The 17,376-nt window shown below is 38.0% G+C and overlaps 1 protein-coding gene across 1 annotated transcript in view; it reads left to right on the plus strand.

Moving 5' to 3' along the window:
* Klc (kinesin light chain) overlaps positions 1–17,376 on the plus strand; it is a gene marked incomplete in the record, with an annotated part of 131,379 nt that overhangs the window by 11,633 nt on the left and 102,370 nt on the right. Inside the window, 3 exon segments of the mRNA XM_070102101.1 lie at positions 3,514–3,754; positions 6,076–6,300; positions 6,423–6,513. Of these exon segments, the coding sequence (XP_069958202.1) occupies positions 3,514–3,754; positions 6,076–6,300; positions 6,423–6,513 (557 nt within the window).

Consider the following 17,376-nt stretch of genomic DNA (forward strand, 5'->3'; position numbering starts at 1 on the left):
CAAGAGGGATACACCATACACGACTAAGCAAGTCAAAAAATGCAGCTAGACAGGTAGATGTGTAGAGACAAACGCACATACTTAAGATGAACCAGCTGCTGAAATTTAAAAAAAAAAAAAGGTCAGTGTGGTCCCTACATAAAAAGAGAACAGACAGAAAGTACTGAATTCTAGGCCAGTTTTTTTTTTAGGAGGGGGGGGGGCATGCAGGTTATCAAAAGTATTCGTGGGGATTTAAAGGGAGGAGGGGGAACTTGGAGCACCAATTTAGGGATACAAAATATTGTCTTAGTAAATGGAGCTTCATGACTAACAAAAACGAACTACAAGACAGTATTCTACCGAGTACCTCACTAGAGAGTACCTGAAATTCACCTGTAGCGGTTTCGATAGCTCCTCTACCACCACAGCTCGGCTGACCTTCCTTGTTGACCTCCTGGTCAATCAGGTTGTTTGTGCTAGCAGCCCATAAATCAGGTGCTGCTGATCAGGCACTTTTTGACAGGAAGCTGTCCAGTTTATTGAAAACTTGTATCTTCATTCCAGCATCTGATATCTGCTGGTAGTGTGTGAACAGTCTTGGGCCAAGGATGTTGACTGTTTTCGAATTGTACCCGCGCTCTTTCCTCACTGCTTTTCATTAGGTTTATTCCTCACTTTCTCCCATATATTTCACTCCTGTTAGTTGTTACAGCAGTATAAAGGTTAGAGGTCCAGTCCCTCGAGTACCTTCCATGTATTTATTATAAGGCCTTTCTCTTCCATTCCACAGAGAACAAAGTGCTTTAAGGCTGCTTTCTCTAAGGATTAGCACTGAATTTTTATTAACACTTCTGAAGAGATGCAGAATTGACGAAGTACAATATTCTTCTCTTTTTACAGACCTAATTACATTAATATGAGATATTTCAGTTATGAATCTTCTGAATATTCATCCAGATGTGCAAGCAAGAGCCGGAGTCCCAGAGCCTAAATCCGTGTGGCGTGGCGCCCATTAAACCTCATATTCACCAGCTTCACACAGCTAACTCTCAAAAGAAATGGATTCTGTGAAGAGGATTTTCCAGCATCTAGTAGCTTCAAGCCTCCCCCCATTCCCCCAATCTCCCCCCCTTTATCTCCTTCACTTCCAGCTGCCGTTCTCCCTCGCTATTTCCAGCTGCCGGCCTCCCTTGCTTATTTCCACCTGCCGGCCTGCCTGATTTCCAGTTGTCTTCCTGCCTCCCAGCTCGCTCGCTCTCTGATATTATACAAATAGTGGTTATAAACTGTGAAAGTTTAAACCATTTGTATATTACTTAAGCATTTTGAAAGTATTCTCGAATAAAAATTAAGACATCGTGTGGTGCGCTGCTAATTCTACTGAAAAGCTCACCTTGTAGATTAAGCTTGATAAAGTTCTATCAGAACGTTGTCCCAAGAAAACTTGTCTTGCAACTTCTCTTTTTCGAGTTTAAAGACTTTTTATTGATATTGTACAAAAGCTGCCAAACTACTGATTCCCTTTCCCCATCACATACATACAGATACCATACACAGCTTTAAAAATAGGTAACAAGGGAAACCAGAGTTGTTGTGACTCAATTTGGTTAAGGCCAGTTAAGATGCTAGTCTCTTAACCACAAATTGGCGAGTACAACTAGACAAGGGAATGTTGAAGCAACCCCCGGTCAATAATGGATCCACCAAGACAATAATAACAGCAGACGTGCAACCCCCCCTCCCCCCACACACACCTCCCCCTCCCACTGCCCGACCTTCAGTATACATGATAATTGCAGGCGAGACCTGTGCTGATCCAACTGAATTCGTACCGTTGACTTGACAAATAAGTACATAGAATTAGTCTCACATTAATGACATTTAGCCTTTTGTCATGAATTACTCATCAAAAATACTGTATCATTTATCATAGTTTACCAAACAAACATTTCCAGAGATAACAATAAAGCGATGTATCAACGATGTCAGATTTGTTTCAACAGTAACAAGAGTCCAGAAGTGCATCATGAACGTTGTGATTGTTTATAACCACAGACACAAGCACACGTTGTCTGGTTGTACCCGTAGTTAGGGAACCCCATAGGAATAGGACCACTACAGAATTAAGGTAAAGGAGGGACCGACTTCTTTAATTATGAATCTAACATCAGACCAAGACGAGACCAATGTCCAGCAGACATCCAGACCAAGGTCAAGCAAGCATCCAGACCAAGGTCAAGCAAACATCCAGACCAAGGTCAAGCAAACATCCAGACCAAGGTCAAGCAAACATCCAGACCAAGGTCAAGCAAACATCCAGACCAAGTTCAAGCAAACATCTAGACCAAGGTCAAGCAAACATCCAGACCAAAGGCAAGCAAATGTTCAGACCAAGGTCATGCAAACATTCAGACCAAGGTCAAGGGTCTTAAACACCAATCACAGCCAAGTAGACTGTGGTAAGATATGCCCATATCACACCATTTTGCTTCAAGAAATACAAACTCTGAATGCCAGCCAGGTATCCCAGTTTGTGATCCCTAAATACCAGCTAGGTATCCCAATATGTAAACCCTGAATGGCAGACAGGTACCACAGTAGTATTTAAACCTGAATGACAGCCAGGTATTCCAATCACTCCCAAGTTTTCCACTTCTCTGGTAGCTGCTTTGTTTCATTTGGCTTATTGAAGATTGAGGTTAGTGCTTCACACAGCTCTTCTTTTCTCAACCCACAGTATTTTGGCTTGTCTTTGATAGCAACTGCCCAAATCATGCAAAACATATAACATCTGCATGTTGGTTCACTTATTTTTTTTTTATTGTACTGCTAGTGACTTATGGTTTATACATTTAAGATTTCAAATCTTTCTCCACCTGCCATGATGAATTATGTATTCTTTGTAAGCTTGTGTGTTGTTATTGTCACCCTCAGTCTGAAAGCATTAAACATAAGCCAAATAGGCCGAACTCCCTTAAAAAGTGTTTTTTTTTTTTTTTTTTTTTTTTTTTTTTTTTGAAGATTGATAGCTTTCAGCCATTGTAATGTATTTTCTGGGAGTCAGTTTTTATTGTTTCTTTTGACTCTTTCTAGCTTTACTTGTTTAAGGTATGGACACCAAACCACTTTCTATATTTTAATGTTTCTAGTCTAACACGTGTGAGCATTTTCTTTTCATTTCTCTGTCACAGGTTAAATTACATCTAAAGATTATTTTATATTTGACAAGTGTCAGTGTATTACTGCATCTTGTGCTGTTTTGAATCTAATATGTCACTGACGATTTGCTTTTTATTATGTGGCCTGTTTCCATTTTGTAGTAATAACATTATTGATGTACCACAATACTTATTATCCAGGTCTTCATGCAGAGATAGGCAGCCATTTTAATTGCTTATTTTGCATAGGATTTTTTGCATCATCTGCAGATATATTGATGTAATGTGATTTTTAATCTTTTTGGAAAGTGGTTTATATAGTATACAGTATGTAAGATGTGTCATGGAATGAGCAAAATGCATTTTGTTTCAGTAAGAAGATAGAGAGCATCGGGAGGATGACAGCGTTGACCCAGGAGGAGGTGGCTTCCCACACGCGGACTGTGGTGCAGGGACTAGAAGCGCTTAGGAATGAACACAATTCCATCCTCAGTGGAATAAATACTACACTGTCCTCTTCACATCATCCGCCAGATTCCAATGTCATCTCTGAAAAAGCAGGCATTCTCCAGAAGTCCCTTGACCAGATTGAACTGGGGCTCTCAGAGGCTCAGGTAAGAATAATGAGCTTAGGCTTTAACATGTATATAAGCTAAGATATATATTGTCTTTACCTGTACTACATCTTTCTTAACCCTTTGGGGGTCGACAGGTCCTCTCAGAGACTTGTTCTCAGGGTCGGCCAAATTTAAAAAAAAAAAAAATATTTTTTCTTATGAAAAGATAGAAAATCTTTTTCTGATCATAATGACACCAAAAGTATGAAATTTGATGGAAAACTTACGGAATTATGCTCTCACAAAGTTAGCGGTCTCGATGATGTTTATGCATCGGCGATTTTGCCCACTTTGAGCCCTATTTTCGGCCAATTCAAGTGTACTAGTCGACAAAAATCGTAACTATTTCGCTAAAACTCCATTTTTTCTATCGAATGAGTACAAGAAACCACCCATTTACCGGTTTCAACTATCCAATAAAGTGGTCAGAATTTAGCAATTTTGCCAATTTCACACAAATTTCAAAAGATGCCAATTTCCGAATAGAGTCCAGAATAAACAAGAAAGACATTCCTGGCACTAAAATAACAAGTTCTCTGTTCGTTAGTCACATCCCCAGACCCTTCTTATATTTCTTTGCCTTTCCAATTTGAATTTTTATTCTTACAAAAAAATAAGATTTACTGTTATACAGACTACTGCATTAGAGTAGAAATGGTATAAATAATATCAGCGCACTTGTGAAAGAATATTAGACTCAACAGTTGATGTGTATTGGACGCTTGGCATGATTTGTTTACTTTTGAACTTTGGTAAAAATCGAACATTTCTGCTAATTTGAGCTCAATTTCAAGGTACTTTTCATTGTAAAACCAGTCAAAATCATCTCAATTTCTGTAATATGTCTTCCATTCTATAAAATGAGACCAAGAAAACTAGAATAGAACAATAAATACCATACAGAAATACAGTGCAAAGTCGCTGTTTTAATCCAAAAACATGGTCAAAGTTTGTTTTTTTCTCATTATGCACTGTGTGCTGCAGGATTTTTTTTTATACTGTGCACACTGATCACATAGACCCATTCTTACACATGTAGGCCTACCAGCTTTCTCTCACTAGATTTGAGGGCGCTAGAATTTAAGCGTACTAGTACGTCAAAAACCCTGGGTCGTAAGACATACTAGTACGTCCGAAACCCCCAAAGGGTTAATATAAGTGCTAAAATTGTTGATCTCTATCAAAGCCTTTCTAATATTCCTGGGAAAAATGAATTAAGAGCCCTATCCCTGTACTCGTAAAAGATGACTAACGTGCATAGAGTAAACTATTGGATACCCCATTTTCTGTATGTTATAAACAAAAAGAAAAGGAAATTCCAGTTAGATTGTTTGAGCATGTGTAATGTTATACGAGTGTTTAGAGTACTGATTTATGCTGTGAATGAAAGGAAGTTAGATGTCCAATCAACTTGGCTTAAATGTCATTCATAAGTTATGCTATCAACTTCTGTATTTTGCTAGAACTTAGTTGTGTAAGGCTCGAAACATTGTGATTTGTATAACATAAACCATCAAATCAACAAGGTAGCAGTTGATACTCGATTGGCAGTAACATCAGATCTGCAAAATACAGCAATCCTAAATTTGCAAATGATGCTTTTATAGGGTTTCCAGAAACTACACAACAGTCATTAATGCTACTTGTGACCTATATACCATCAGTGAGGGATTTTTAATTCCTAAAATAGAGATTACAGTAAACTTTGAGAATATACACAATGAGAAATATTCACCTCAGTATGTATACTTATCATAAAAACTATGTAAATTGTAATATCAATATTTATTAAAATACTTAAGAGTATTGTTACACATTGAAGGTTCAGCTAACCAGTGAATATCAAAGAGGGCAGTGTTTCTCAGATATACCATAGCAACAGCATGCCCTCCACAATAGTCCTATTTTGTTTACTGTTTGTATTTCATAAACTATTAAGTGAAATGCAGCTATTCAATATAGAATGTTTAAAATTCATGAATTTTGAGAGATTGGTGTATTTTTCTAAACAAAAATTCAATGAGTTTATTATTCTGAACATACATACATACATACATACATACATATCACACACACACACACCATAGTACAGTTTCTTGAACCCCTACAATATTTTTGGGGATCTCACGTGTAATTCTTCTTGATACTGCTTTATATTTTTAGCTGTGTCAGATGTGTAGATTAACTAACAGATAATAGAGCCTACTTGAGATGGCATTTACTTTGTCATTGTTTTACATGTTATAATGTTGCATGTAATTTATTATACAATAACACTATGTATTTAGAGTACTAACTTTTTATACTTTTCCCAACAGATCATGCTGGCGTTGGCCTCACATTTGCAGACTGTTGAGGCAGAAAAACAGAAGCTGCGAGCTCAAGTACGACGACTTTGCCAGGAGAATGCTTGGCTGAGGGACGAGTTAGCCTCCACCCAGCAGAAGCTCCAGGCCTCTGAACAACATGTAGCACAGCTGGAAGAAGACAAAAAGCACTTAGAATTTATGTCTACCATTAAGAAATACGACGCAGATGTGCAAGTTAGTGTCTTGTTACGTGATTGAAATGTTTTCTAATTTACTAATAATTGAAGATAAACCACATGAAACAAGGGGAAACCTGTAGTTCATTATTTATTTATTTATTTTTTTTTTTTTTGTAGGATTCAGAATCATCTATGGAAGAGAAAAAGGACAAGAGCGATGACCCAGTTGTGGATTTGTTCCCTGATGATGATTCAGATGACAGGGGTGGTAAGACTTTTTTGTTTTCATTTTATACTCATTTTTCATCCTTCATTAATATTTCTTTGATAATTTCTTTCTCAACATTTTAAGTTAAAACCTTTTAAGCACCATTTGCCTTGTTTTGCATTTTAGTCATGGTTGACTCTTTGTAGATGTGTTAAAATTTTTTCAGATTTTGATATGTAATTACTAATTACCTATTTGTAGCTAAAATGAGCAGCTAAGCTTGTGTTGTTCCATCCTTAATATGTAGTAGAGAGACTAAATACCGAAGATGGGATAGTTGAATGCATAGCTACTTTAGTAGGTTTTTCTTTCTTGGGGAATAAGTTTTATTGAAGTATTAACTTTGTAACCTATCCCAGTTGTCACATGTTTTGGCTTTTGTGTGCCACCACAATTTTTAAAACGTGCTTTCAATGTTATCCATAAAAAATATATATTGTATTTTGTTAGTAAATTTGGTTTCTGTTGTCTTTCATCACACCATACCATGGAAACTGGTTTAACCTATATCATAAATGGGATACAGTATTATACTTTTAATTTTCAGATGATAAGGCTGTATTTTGTAATCACCTCTAATTTAAAATCTTGTCATTCATGGTCTGATGGAAGATACTGTATTGCTACTAACTTTAGTTGCACCAATTAGATCAGTTTGAATAATCTTGGTTAGAGGTTCATCTAGTGTACTGTCCATGATTTCTCAGTAGTGCCAATTTTTGTAACCTTTATTTAAATTTGTTTATTCAGTGTCAGGAAGATTTAGAAATTTCATAATGTGGGCTTTGTTCAGTTAAAATAATGACATGCCATTGGTTATTTATATACACAAATTACCATATATTTAATTCTGCTCTTTTGATAAAAAATGCTGTATTTTGGGCAGCTTTTTTTTTAATGACACATGCACATTCATGTGTATATATTTGTGTGTATAGTCCACACCACATGGAACTATCAGACATTGTTATTACAAGTAAATAAATAGGTTCCTGTAGCAACTATATACAGTACAAATAAGCAACTAGGATCTGATAAAAGATTTTTGCAAACACTGAAAGAGATCACTAGAATTGCATGAGCAACACTCCATAACCTTTGAAAAACAAATTGTTGAAGATGGGGGATTTGTCATGAGCTTGGAAGATGGTGAAGTCTGTATCACTACTAACCCTTTCAGGGTTTCCGACGTACTAGTACGGCTTACGCACCAGGGTTTTTGACGTACTAGTATGCCTAAATTCTAGCGCCCTCAAATCTAGTGAGAGAAAGCTGGTAGGCCTACATATGAAAGATGGGTCTATGTGGTCAGTGTGTGCAGTATAAAAAAAAATCCTGCAGCACACAGTGCGTAATGAGGGAAAAAAAACTTTTGACAGTGTTTTTGGTTTAAAACAACGACTTTGCACTGTATTTTCGTATGGTATTTATGATGGTATTCTAGTTTTCCTAGTCTCATTTTATAGAATGGAAGACATATTACAGAAATTGAGACGATTTTGATTGGTTTTACAATGAAAAGTACCTTGAAATTGAGCTCAAAGTAGCAGAAATCTTTGATTTTTGCCACCAAAGTTCAAAAGTAAACAAATCATGCTACGCGTCCAATACACGTCAACTGGTGAGTCTAATATTCTTTCACAAGTGCGCTGATATTATTTATACCATTTCTACACTAATGCAGTAGTCTGCATAACAGTAAATCTTCTATTTTTTGTGAGAATAAAAATTCAAAGTGGAAAGCAAAAGAATGTAAGAGGGGCATGCAGACGTGACTAATGGACAGAGGAAATGTTATTTTAGTGCCAGGAATGTCTTTCTTGTTTATTCTGGACCCTATTTGGAAATTCACATCTTTTGAAATTTGTGTGAAATTGACGAAATTGCTAAATTCTGACCACTTTATTGGATAGTTGAAATTGGTAAATGGGTGGCTTCTTGTACTCAATCGATAGAAAAAAATGGAGTTCTAGCGAAATAGTTATGACTTTTGTCGACTAGTACACTGGAATTGGCCGAAAATAGGGCTCAAAGTGGGCAAAATCGCCGATGCGTAAACATCATCAAGACCGCTAAGTTTGCGAGAGCATAATTCCGTAAATTTTCCATCAAATTTCATACTTTGGTGTCATTACGATTGGGAAAAGATTCTCTATCTTTTCATAAGATTTTTTTTTTTTTTTTTTTTTTTAAATTTGGCGACCCTGAGAACAAGTCTGGGAGAGGGCCTGTCGACCCTGGAAGGGTTAAAATGGAAAGGTTTACAATGCAGAGTAATAGAGTTAATGGTGAAAAGATCGGTGAAGCATTTAAAGAACACAAAATTTCTACATGATTAAGACATTCCCGGGCTAGTAAGTAATGAAGGATACAAAAAGAAGCATAAAGAAACAAAATTAGACAGTAAACTGGTACATAATTTCAGCTTCAAAGCAGTATGACAAACTAGTGCAAGCAAATGTGAAAAAATTAGTAGAGAACTAACCACTAAGAATGGGAATTAGTAATGAATGGAAGCACTGCCAGAAGCTGGGAAGGTGCACAGTGACATCACCCATGCAGCTGCTAAATTTGATGCACAAAGGAAGATATCTATTTATTGTGATTTGTAGGTTTAGGGCTTTGTAAGTGGTGTTCGTAGGTAAATTTTATTTATAAATGTTTTTAAAAATTATTTTTCCAGTGGTTGAATTCAAAGAAGAAAAGAAATACATCAATGCCTAAAGGTATAGTTTAACAAACCATACCACAGGTGGGGTTAGAACCCCTTAACTGTGTCATACCCAGAAATTAAAATTCCTATGTATGTAGAAAAATTTTGACAAAAATCTTAGATTGAAAGAATGCATTTTTATGAATGAAGTAGGACTAAAATGAATGGAATATGATAAAAACTAAGATTTTGTAGTGTATTGAAGTTGGTGAAAAAATTATAACTCCATGGGCACAGTAGTGTAAATGCACCAGCGATTTTTTACTATATTGGGTTATCCTAGGTTAATTATTTGCTACGTATATATTTAGGTATATAAACATGTAATTTGTGTTCGTAACACCTGTGTGCCTTCTAGACCACTGTAAAACGTATTATAAAGACACCGGCCCTCTCTCACCAAGGCAGGGTGGCCCGAAAAAGAAAACTTTCATCGTTCACTCCACTGTCTTGCCAGAGGCTCACTTAGACTACAGTTATAAAACTGTAACGTTAACACCCCTCCTTCAGAGTGAAGACACTGTACAGTGGACCCCCGCATAACGATCACCTCCGAATGCGACCAATTATGTAAGTGTATTTATGTAAGTGCGTTTGTACGTGTATGTTTGGGGGTCTGAAATGGACTAATCTACTTCACAATTTTCCTTATGGGAACAAATTCGGTCAGTACTGGCACCTGAACATACTTCTGGAGTGAAAAAATATCGTTAACTGGGGGTCCACTGTACTTCCCATCTCCAGTACTCGAGCCCAGCCTGCCAGTTTCCCTGAAACCCTCCATAAATGTTACCTTACTCACACTCCAACAGCACGTCAAGTCATAAAAAACATTTGTCTCCATTCACTCCTCTCTAACACACTCACGCATGCTTGCTGGAAGTCCAAGCCCCTTGCACACAAAACTTCCTTTACCCCCTCCCTCCAACCTTTCCTAGGCTGACCCCTACTTCGCCTTCCCTTTACTAAGGAATGGAGAAAGGCAGAGGACAGGAGAGTTCCCAGGGGTAAAGAGTTTGGGAGAGAAGAAAGCCTGTTTAGCCTTTGAAAAGGCAGTGTCTATGAAATGGGAAGGGTAGTCAAGATGAGAAAATGAATTACGAATCAGAAATTTCCACTCTTTGTAATTCAAGCTTACTTTTCGCCAAACTAACACTCTTCGCACCAATCTAGTTCATACCTCTCCTCCCTCTATAGATGCTTCTAGTGTCTACTCTATATCTTGTTCCTTTTGCCCTCTTCAGTACTTTGGAGAAACTGGCTGTTCTCTTTCTGACATAATTGGAGAGCACAAAAGTAGTGTTAGGCTTGCTGACACAAACGATGCTCTTTTCTGTCATGTCAGAGATCACAGTCATCCTGTTGACTGGTCTTCTGCTAAAACTGTCTAACTTTCACAGTTGCCATCTGGTTGAATCCTCCATTATACACAACTTTCCTTGTATAAATCTTAGTCCTGCCTTTCTCTGTAGATGCCTTCCTTTCCCATTACATTGTGAAATGCTCGAAACTTCAGAACACCCATGACTTAACCTAATTCTTTTTTACCCTTCTCTTCCTTCCCCTTTCCTCTTTCTCCTTTGGATTTTCTTTCTTTTGCCTTGGGTGTTCAGTGGTCAGTCGTCAGTGTTCAGTGGTCAGTCGTCACGTGAGGTCACAGACCCTGAGCTGCTTGGGGATTAGCGTGGACGGTTACAAAGCATGGCTTGCTTCTACAGTGTTTTAAAAGCTGAGGTTGGAGAGTTGAAGGAGGAGGTCTTGCTTCTCCAGGAGGAGATTAGGAGGCTGAAGGTCCACCTCAATGGGCCTGGGAGAGAGTGTGAGGTGGTTGGAGATGTGGGGAATGAGGCTTCTAGCAGTGAGGTGCAGTCTGTCTCTCACTGTGAGGAGGCTGTAGGTGGGGTGGTAGCAACGGCTACCAGCAGTGAGGTGCAGCCCAGCACCTGCTACAAGTGGCGAGTTGTTCACAGTAATGGGAGGCGCATCAGAGTAAGGAAAGTTAAGAGTGCAGATCTGAAGGTAGGAAATCGCTTCTCTGTTCTCCAGGATGAATGTACTTCAGTGGCCAGTGAAGGTAAGGGTACTACTGCCCCTGCTAATGAAGGTAAGCGCATTCTTGTGGTTGGTGACTCTCAGGTAAGATATGTTGATCGTGCTTTTTGTAATAGGAATAAGAAGATGAGAGATAGAGTGTGCTTCCCTGGAGCTGGTGTTGGGGACATTGTCAACAGACTGGATAATATCATGTCAGGTAATGGGAACAAGCCCATTATCTGTCTCAGTGCTGGTGGAAATGATATTGGGAAGGGTAGGAGAGAAGAGCTGCTAGATAAGTACAGGTCAGCTATAGATTTCATTAAGTCTAAGGGAGGGATCCCAATCATATGTAGCATCTTGCCTAGAAGGGGAGTAGGAAATGAATGGTTGTCTAGGGCAATTGGTGTAAATTGCTGGCTAGACAGATACTGCAAGGAACTTGCAATCCCATTCATTGACAACTGGAACAACTTTTATGGCAAACATGATATGTATGCAAGGGATGGGGTTCATCTCTCTGGGGCAGGGGTGGTAGCACTTGCAGACTCGATTGAGAAGGCCATTGGTGAAATGCCTATGATTTTAAACTGATGGAAGATAGAGGTATGGGTGTGTGTGGGAAACAAGCAGGTTGCAACACTAGGGTTGGAAACAGTAAATGTATAAAAGGCATTCAGCATGAAGTTATAAATAAAGACAATAGAACAGGTCAGCAAACAAAGGGGGACAGCAGAGGGCAGCAAGGGACTAGCTCCCTTAAGGTTTACTATACTAATAGCAGGAGTGTTAGAAATAAGATAGATGAGCTAAGATTAATTGCAAGTGCAGGAAACATAGATATTATTGCTATAACAGAGACCTGGCTCAATCTGAAAGATAGAGAGATGCCCTCTGAATGTCACATACAAGGCTATAAATTATTCCACACTGACAGGGTCAACAGGAAAGGTGGTGGAGTAGCGATGTATGTCAGAGACAATTTAAATTGTTGTGTTAGACAAGATATTAAATTAGAAGCGTCAGCCACTGAATCTGTTTGGTTACAGCTTCTCGAGGGCCGAGAAAAACTAATTTTGGGTGTGATTTACAGGGCCCCAAATCTTGATAGGGAGTGCAGTAAACTTCTATGGGACGAAATTCGTAAGGCATCTACATACGAAAATGTTGTGCTAATGGGAGATTTCAACTATAGACAGATTGACTGGAGCAATTTGACAGGAAATTTAGAGTCGGGTGACTTTCTTGATACGATCCAGGATTGTTTTTTAAAACAGTTTGTGACAGAGCCAACTAGGGGAAATAACCTCCTTGACTTGGTTCTTGCCAGTAGGGAAACACTAATTAATAATCTTGAGGTTAATGATGAGCTTGGGGAGAGTGATCACAAATCACTCAGTTTTAACATATCATGGAATTCCCCTAATAATGGCAATCAAGTCTCCGTCCCTGACTTTCGCTTGGCTGATTTCATAGGACTGAAAAATTACTTAGGTGGGCTGAACTGGAATGACCTGACTAGGGGTCAGGTAGGTGGTGATGGTTGCCGATATGATGCTTTCCAGGGCATAGTTCTAGCTGCTCAGTCAAATTATGTTCCAAATAGGGAAATCAGATCAAACAAAAATGATCCTAAATGGATGAACAATAGATTAAAATATCTGATTGGTCAAAAGAGAGGCATATATAGGCAAATCAAAAGAGGAGAGGGGCAATTAAGAAATCGATATATTCAGTTAAAGAGAGAAATAAAAAAGGGAATTAGAAAAGCAAATAGAGATTATGAGGTTAAAGTTGCAAGAGAATCGAAGACTAACCCAAAAGGATTCTTTCAGGTATACAGAAGTAAGATCAGGGACAAGATAGGCCCACTCAAAAGTTCCTCGGGTCAGCTCACTGACAGTGATAAGGAAATGTGTAGAATTTTTAACACATACTTCCTCTCAGTTTTTACACAGGAGGATACCAGCGATATTCCAGTAATGATAAATTATGTAGAACAGGACGATAATAAACTGTGCACTATTAGGGTCACAAGTGACATGGTCCTTAGGCAAATAGATAAATTAAAACCTAACAAATCCCCAGGCCCTGATGAACTGTATGCAAGGGTTCTAAAGGAATGTAAAGAGGAGCTTAGCACACCTTTGGCTAATCTTTTCAACATATCACTACAAACTGGCATGGTGCCAGATAAGTGGAAAATGGCAAATGTGATACCTATTTTCAAAACAGGTGACAGGTCCTTAGCTTCGAACTATAGACCAATAAGCCTAACCTCCATAGTGGGAAAATTTATGGAATCAATAATTGCCGAGGCAGTTCGTAGCCACCTTGAAAAGCATAAATTAATCAACGAATCTCAGCATGGTTTTACAAAGGGGCGTTCCTGCCTTACGAATTTATTAACTTTTTTCACTAAGGTATTTGAGGAGGTAGATCATGGTAATGAATATGATATTGTGTATATGGACTTCAGTAAGGCTTTTGACAGGGTCCCACATCAGAGACTATTGAGGAAAATTAAAGCACATGGAATAGGAGGAGAAATTTTTTCCTGGATAGAGGCATGGTTGACAAATAGGCAGCAGAGAGTTTGCATAAATGGGGAGAAATCAGAGTGGGGAAGCGTCACGAGCGGTGTTCCACAGGGGTCAGTGTTGGGCCCCCTGCTGTTCACAATCTACATAAACGACATAGATGAGGGCATAAAGAGCGACATCGGCAAGTTTGCCGATGACACCAAAATAGGCCGTCGAATTCATTCTGACGAGGACATTCGAGCACTCCAGGAGGATTTGAATAGACTGATGCAGTGGTCGGAGAAGTGGCAGATGCAGTTTAATATAGACAAATGCAAAGTTCTAAATGTTGGACAGGACAATAACCATGCCACATATAAACTAAATAATGTAGATCTTAATATTACGGATTGCGAAAAAGATTTAGGAGTTCTGGTTAGCAGTAATCTGAAACCAAGACAACAGTGCATAAGTGTTCGCAATAAAGCTAATAGAATCCTTGGCTTCATATCAAGAAGCATAAATAATAGGAGTCCTCAGGTTGTTCTTCAACTCTATACATCCTTGGTTAGGCCTCATTTAGATTATGCTGCACAGTTTTGGTCACCGTATTACAGAATGGATATAAATTCGCTGGAAAATGTACAAAGGAGGATGACAAAGATGATCCCATGTATCAGAAACCTTCCCTATGAGGATAGACTAAGGGCCCTGAAACTGCACTCTCTAGAAAGACGTAGAATTAGGGGGGATATGATTGAGGTTTATAAGTGGAAGACAGGAATAAATAAAGGGGATGTAAATAGTGTGCTGAAAATATCTAGCCTAGACAGGACTCGCAGCAATGGTTTTAAGTTGGAAAAATTCAGATTCAGGAGGGATATAGGAAAGTACTGGTTTGGTAATAGAGTTGTGGATGAGTGGAACAAACTCCCAAGTACCGTTATAGAGGCCAGAACGTTGTGTAGCTTTAAAAATAGGTTGGATAAATACATGAGTAGATGTGGGTGGGTGTGAGTTGGACCTGATAGCTTGTGCTAACAGGTCGGTTGCCGTGTTCCTCCCTTAAGTCAATGTGACCTGACCTGACTAGGTTGGGTGCATTGGCTTAAGCCGGTAGGGACTTGGACCTGCCTCGCATGGGCCAGTAGGCCTTCTGCAGTGTTCCTTCGTTCTTATGTTCTTATGTTCTTATTTCCCCCTTCCCCTCTGTTCTTGTTCCTACCCTTGTGGGCCCCTAGCTCCCTTGCAGTGCTCTTCTTTCTTAGTCTTTGACTGACTCCACTACTACTACTACTACCACCTTTACCACTACCTCTCTCCTTCCTTTCCTACTACCTCTCTTGTCCCATCCCTGTCTGCCCCCCCTCTCCCCCGGGGTGAAAAAAATCGACGTTCTCTGTTGTGCTGTAGTATATGAAAGTCTATCAAAGTTAAGCACTGGAAAATTAACACACTATCTATGTACTACTTTGGTAATCATAGTTGGAAGGTTGAAGAAGATTGTTTATATTAATATTTGTATTTTGATACTAGGAGAAATAATGCTGATGAAATTAATTCATCTATGTCAAGATTTAACCGTGTTATCATTCTAAAGTATATGGCAATGAAAACTGAGAAAATCCTATCTTAAAAATTGTCTTGTCATTTAGTTCTACTCCTCTGGTGTATCTCCTGATGTAGGCATGATGGTAGGCTGCACATATAAATGGATTTTACTACAAACTTGAGTTAATGTATTTTTTTTTTTTTGACTAGTACAATACAATTATGAAAAACAAATGTTAAATTTTTCTTTTTAATTTTATGTACTGCTTAGTTCATTTTGGCAAATTACTACATAATTAAATGGTTTTGAACTATAATAAGTTTTTTCATGAAGTATAATAATGCTGGATACTAAAGTTTATGCTAATACACTTAAGGGACATTAGTGCTTATTAATTTACTATCTGTGCTTGCATTTATTTTCTTAGAGACCTGATTGTACACTTTTTTGAATTGTTTAAAGATCTGTAAAAATTTATATTTGGATTAAATTGTTGCATTGTAATTTTTTTTGGAAATCATTAGTATTTTATATAATTTTCATCACTATACAGTATTTTTGAATTATGTACAGGTCCTCCATCACAAATCCGGCATCATTGGGACCTGTAGTGTGCCAGATTACTGAATTTGCCGGATTACAGAGTGGTTAGGTTAGAATACACTTAATAAAATTAACCAACTTGACTTGCACAAAGTTCATTGAACATCGGCAAAAATCGAACATTTCCGCTACTTTGAGCTCAATTTCAAGGTACTTTTCGTCATGACAGCAATCAAAATCATGTCTATTTCTGTAATATATCTTCCATTCTATCAAATGAGTTCAAAAAAATGAGAATGCAACCATAAAAGCCATACGAAAATATACTTCAAAGAGGTGGCTAATGGCTGAGAAGTGAACTCCCTTATTTATCATCCGTCTTTATTTTTGGTGTACGTTAAGAAACATCTTTCCATCATACATTGCCCAAGTTTCAATGAGATAGCCCAACAAACAACCGAGAAAAAAAATATTTACCAAAAATCATATATGGCAAGCCCAAGCCAGGTACTGGAAATAATTCACTTTATCTGACTTTTCTGGGCTATCCTAAGTTCTCTATACATACACTGCTATGTATGATAATCTATGTAACTGTATTTGTGTATACCCGAATAAACTTATTTACTTCTAGTCTGTCAACTGAGTACAAGAAACTGCCCATTCACTTATTTCAACTACCCAATAAAGTGGTCAGAAATTGGCAGTTTGGCCAATTTCACACAAATTTCAACAGATGCCAATTTCAAAATAGGGTCCAGAATAAACAATGCAGACATTCCTGGCACTAAAATATCATTTTCTCTGTTCATTAGTCATGGCTACAGGCCCCTCTTATATTACTCTTGCTTACCATTTGGAATTTTTTTCACAAAAAAATAGAAGATTTACTGTTATGCAGACTACTGCATTATTGTAATAATTGTATAAATAATGTCAAGTCATTCTTGACTGCGCATTGGAATTTGGACTGACAGGCTGACAGGTATTGGACGGTGACGTCATGTGTTTACTCTTGAGCTTCGCTAAAGAATAGAACATTTTCACTACTGTGAGCGCAATTTCAAGGTACTTTTCGTCATGAAAGCAATCAAAATCATATCTATTTCTGTAATATATCTTTTATTCTATCAAATGAGACCGAAAAAATGAGAACATAACCATAAAAACATACAAAAATATACTGCTAAGTGGCCGCTAATGGCTGAGAAGTGAACTCCGCTATTTATGGTCTGATTTCTTTCATTTTTGGTCTACATTAAGAAGTATCTTTCCATCATACATTGCCCAAGTTTGAGTAAGATAACCCAACAAACAACTGAGAAAATAATAATATAATAATATCTTTATTTACTACACGTACATGTACAAGGTATACAGGCCTAGCTGACATCAATGACATACTACTGTATAGAAAGCCGCTTGTTATGCTGAGTATTTCAAGAAAATTATGTTGGTGTCCCAGGATAACACCCACACTAGTTGGCTAACACCTAGGT

Source organism: Cherax quadricarinatus, chromosome 80, assembly GCF_038502225.1.
Source record: "Cherax quadricarinatus isolate ZL_2023a chromosome 80, ASM3850222v1, whole genome shotgun sequence".
Lineage (NCBI taxonomy): Eukaryota > Metazoa > Arthropoda > Malacostraca > Decapoda > Parastacidae > Cherax > Cherax quadricarinatus.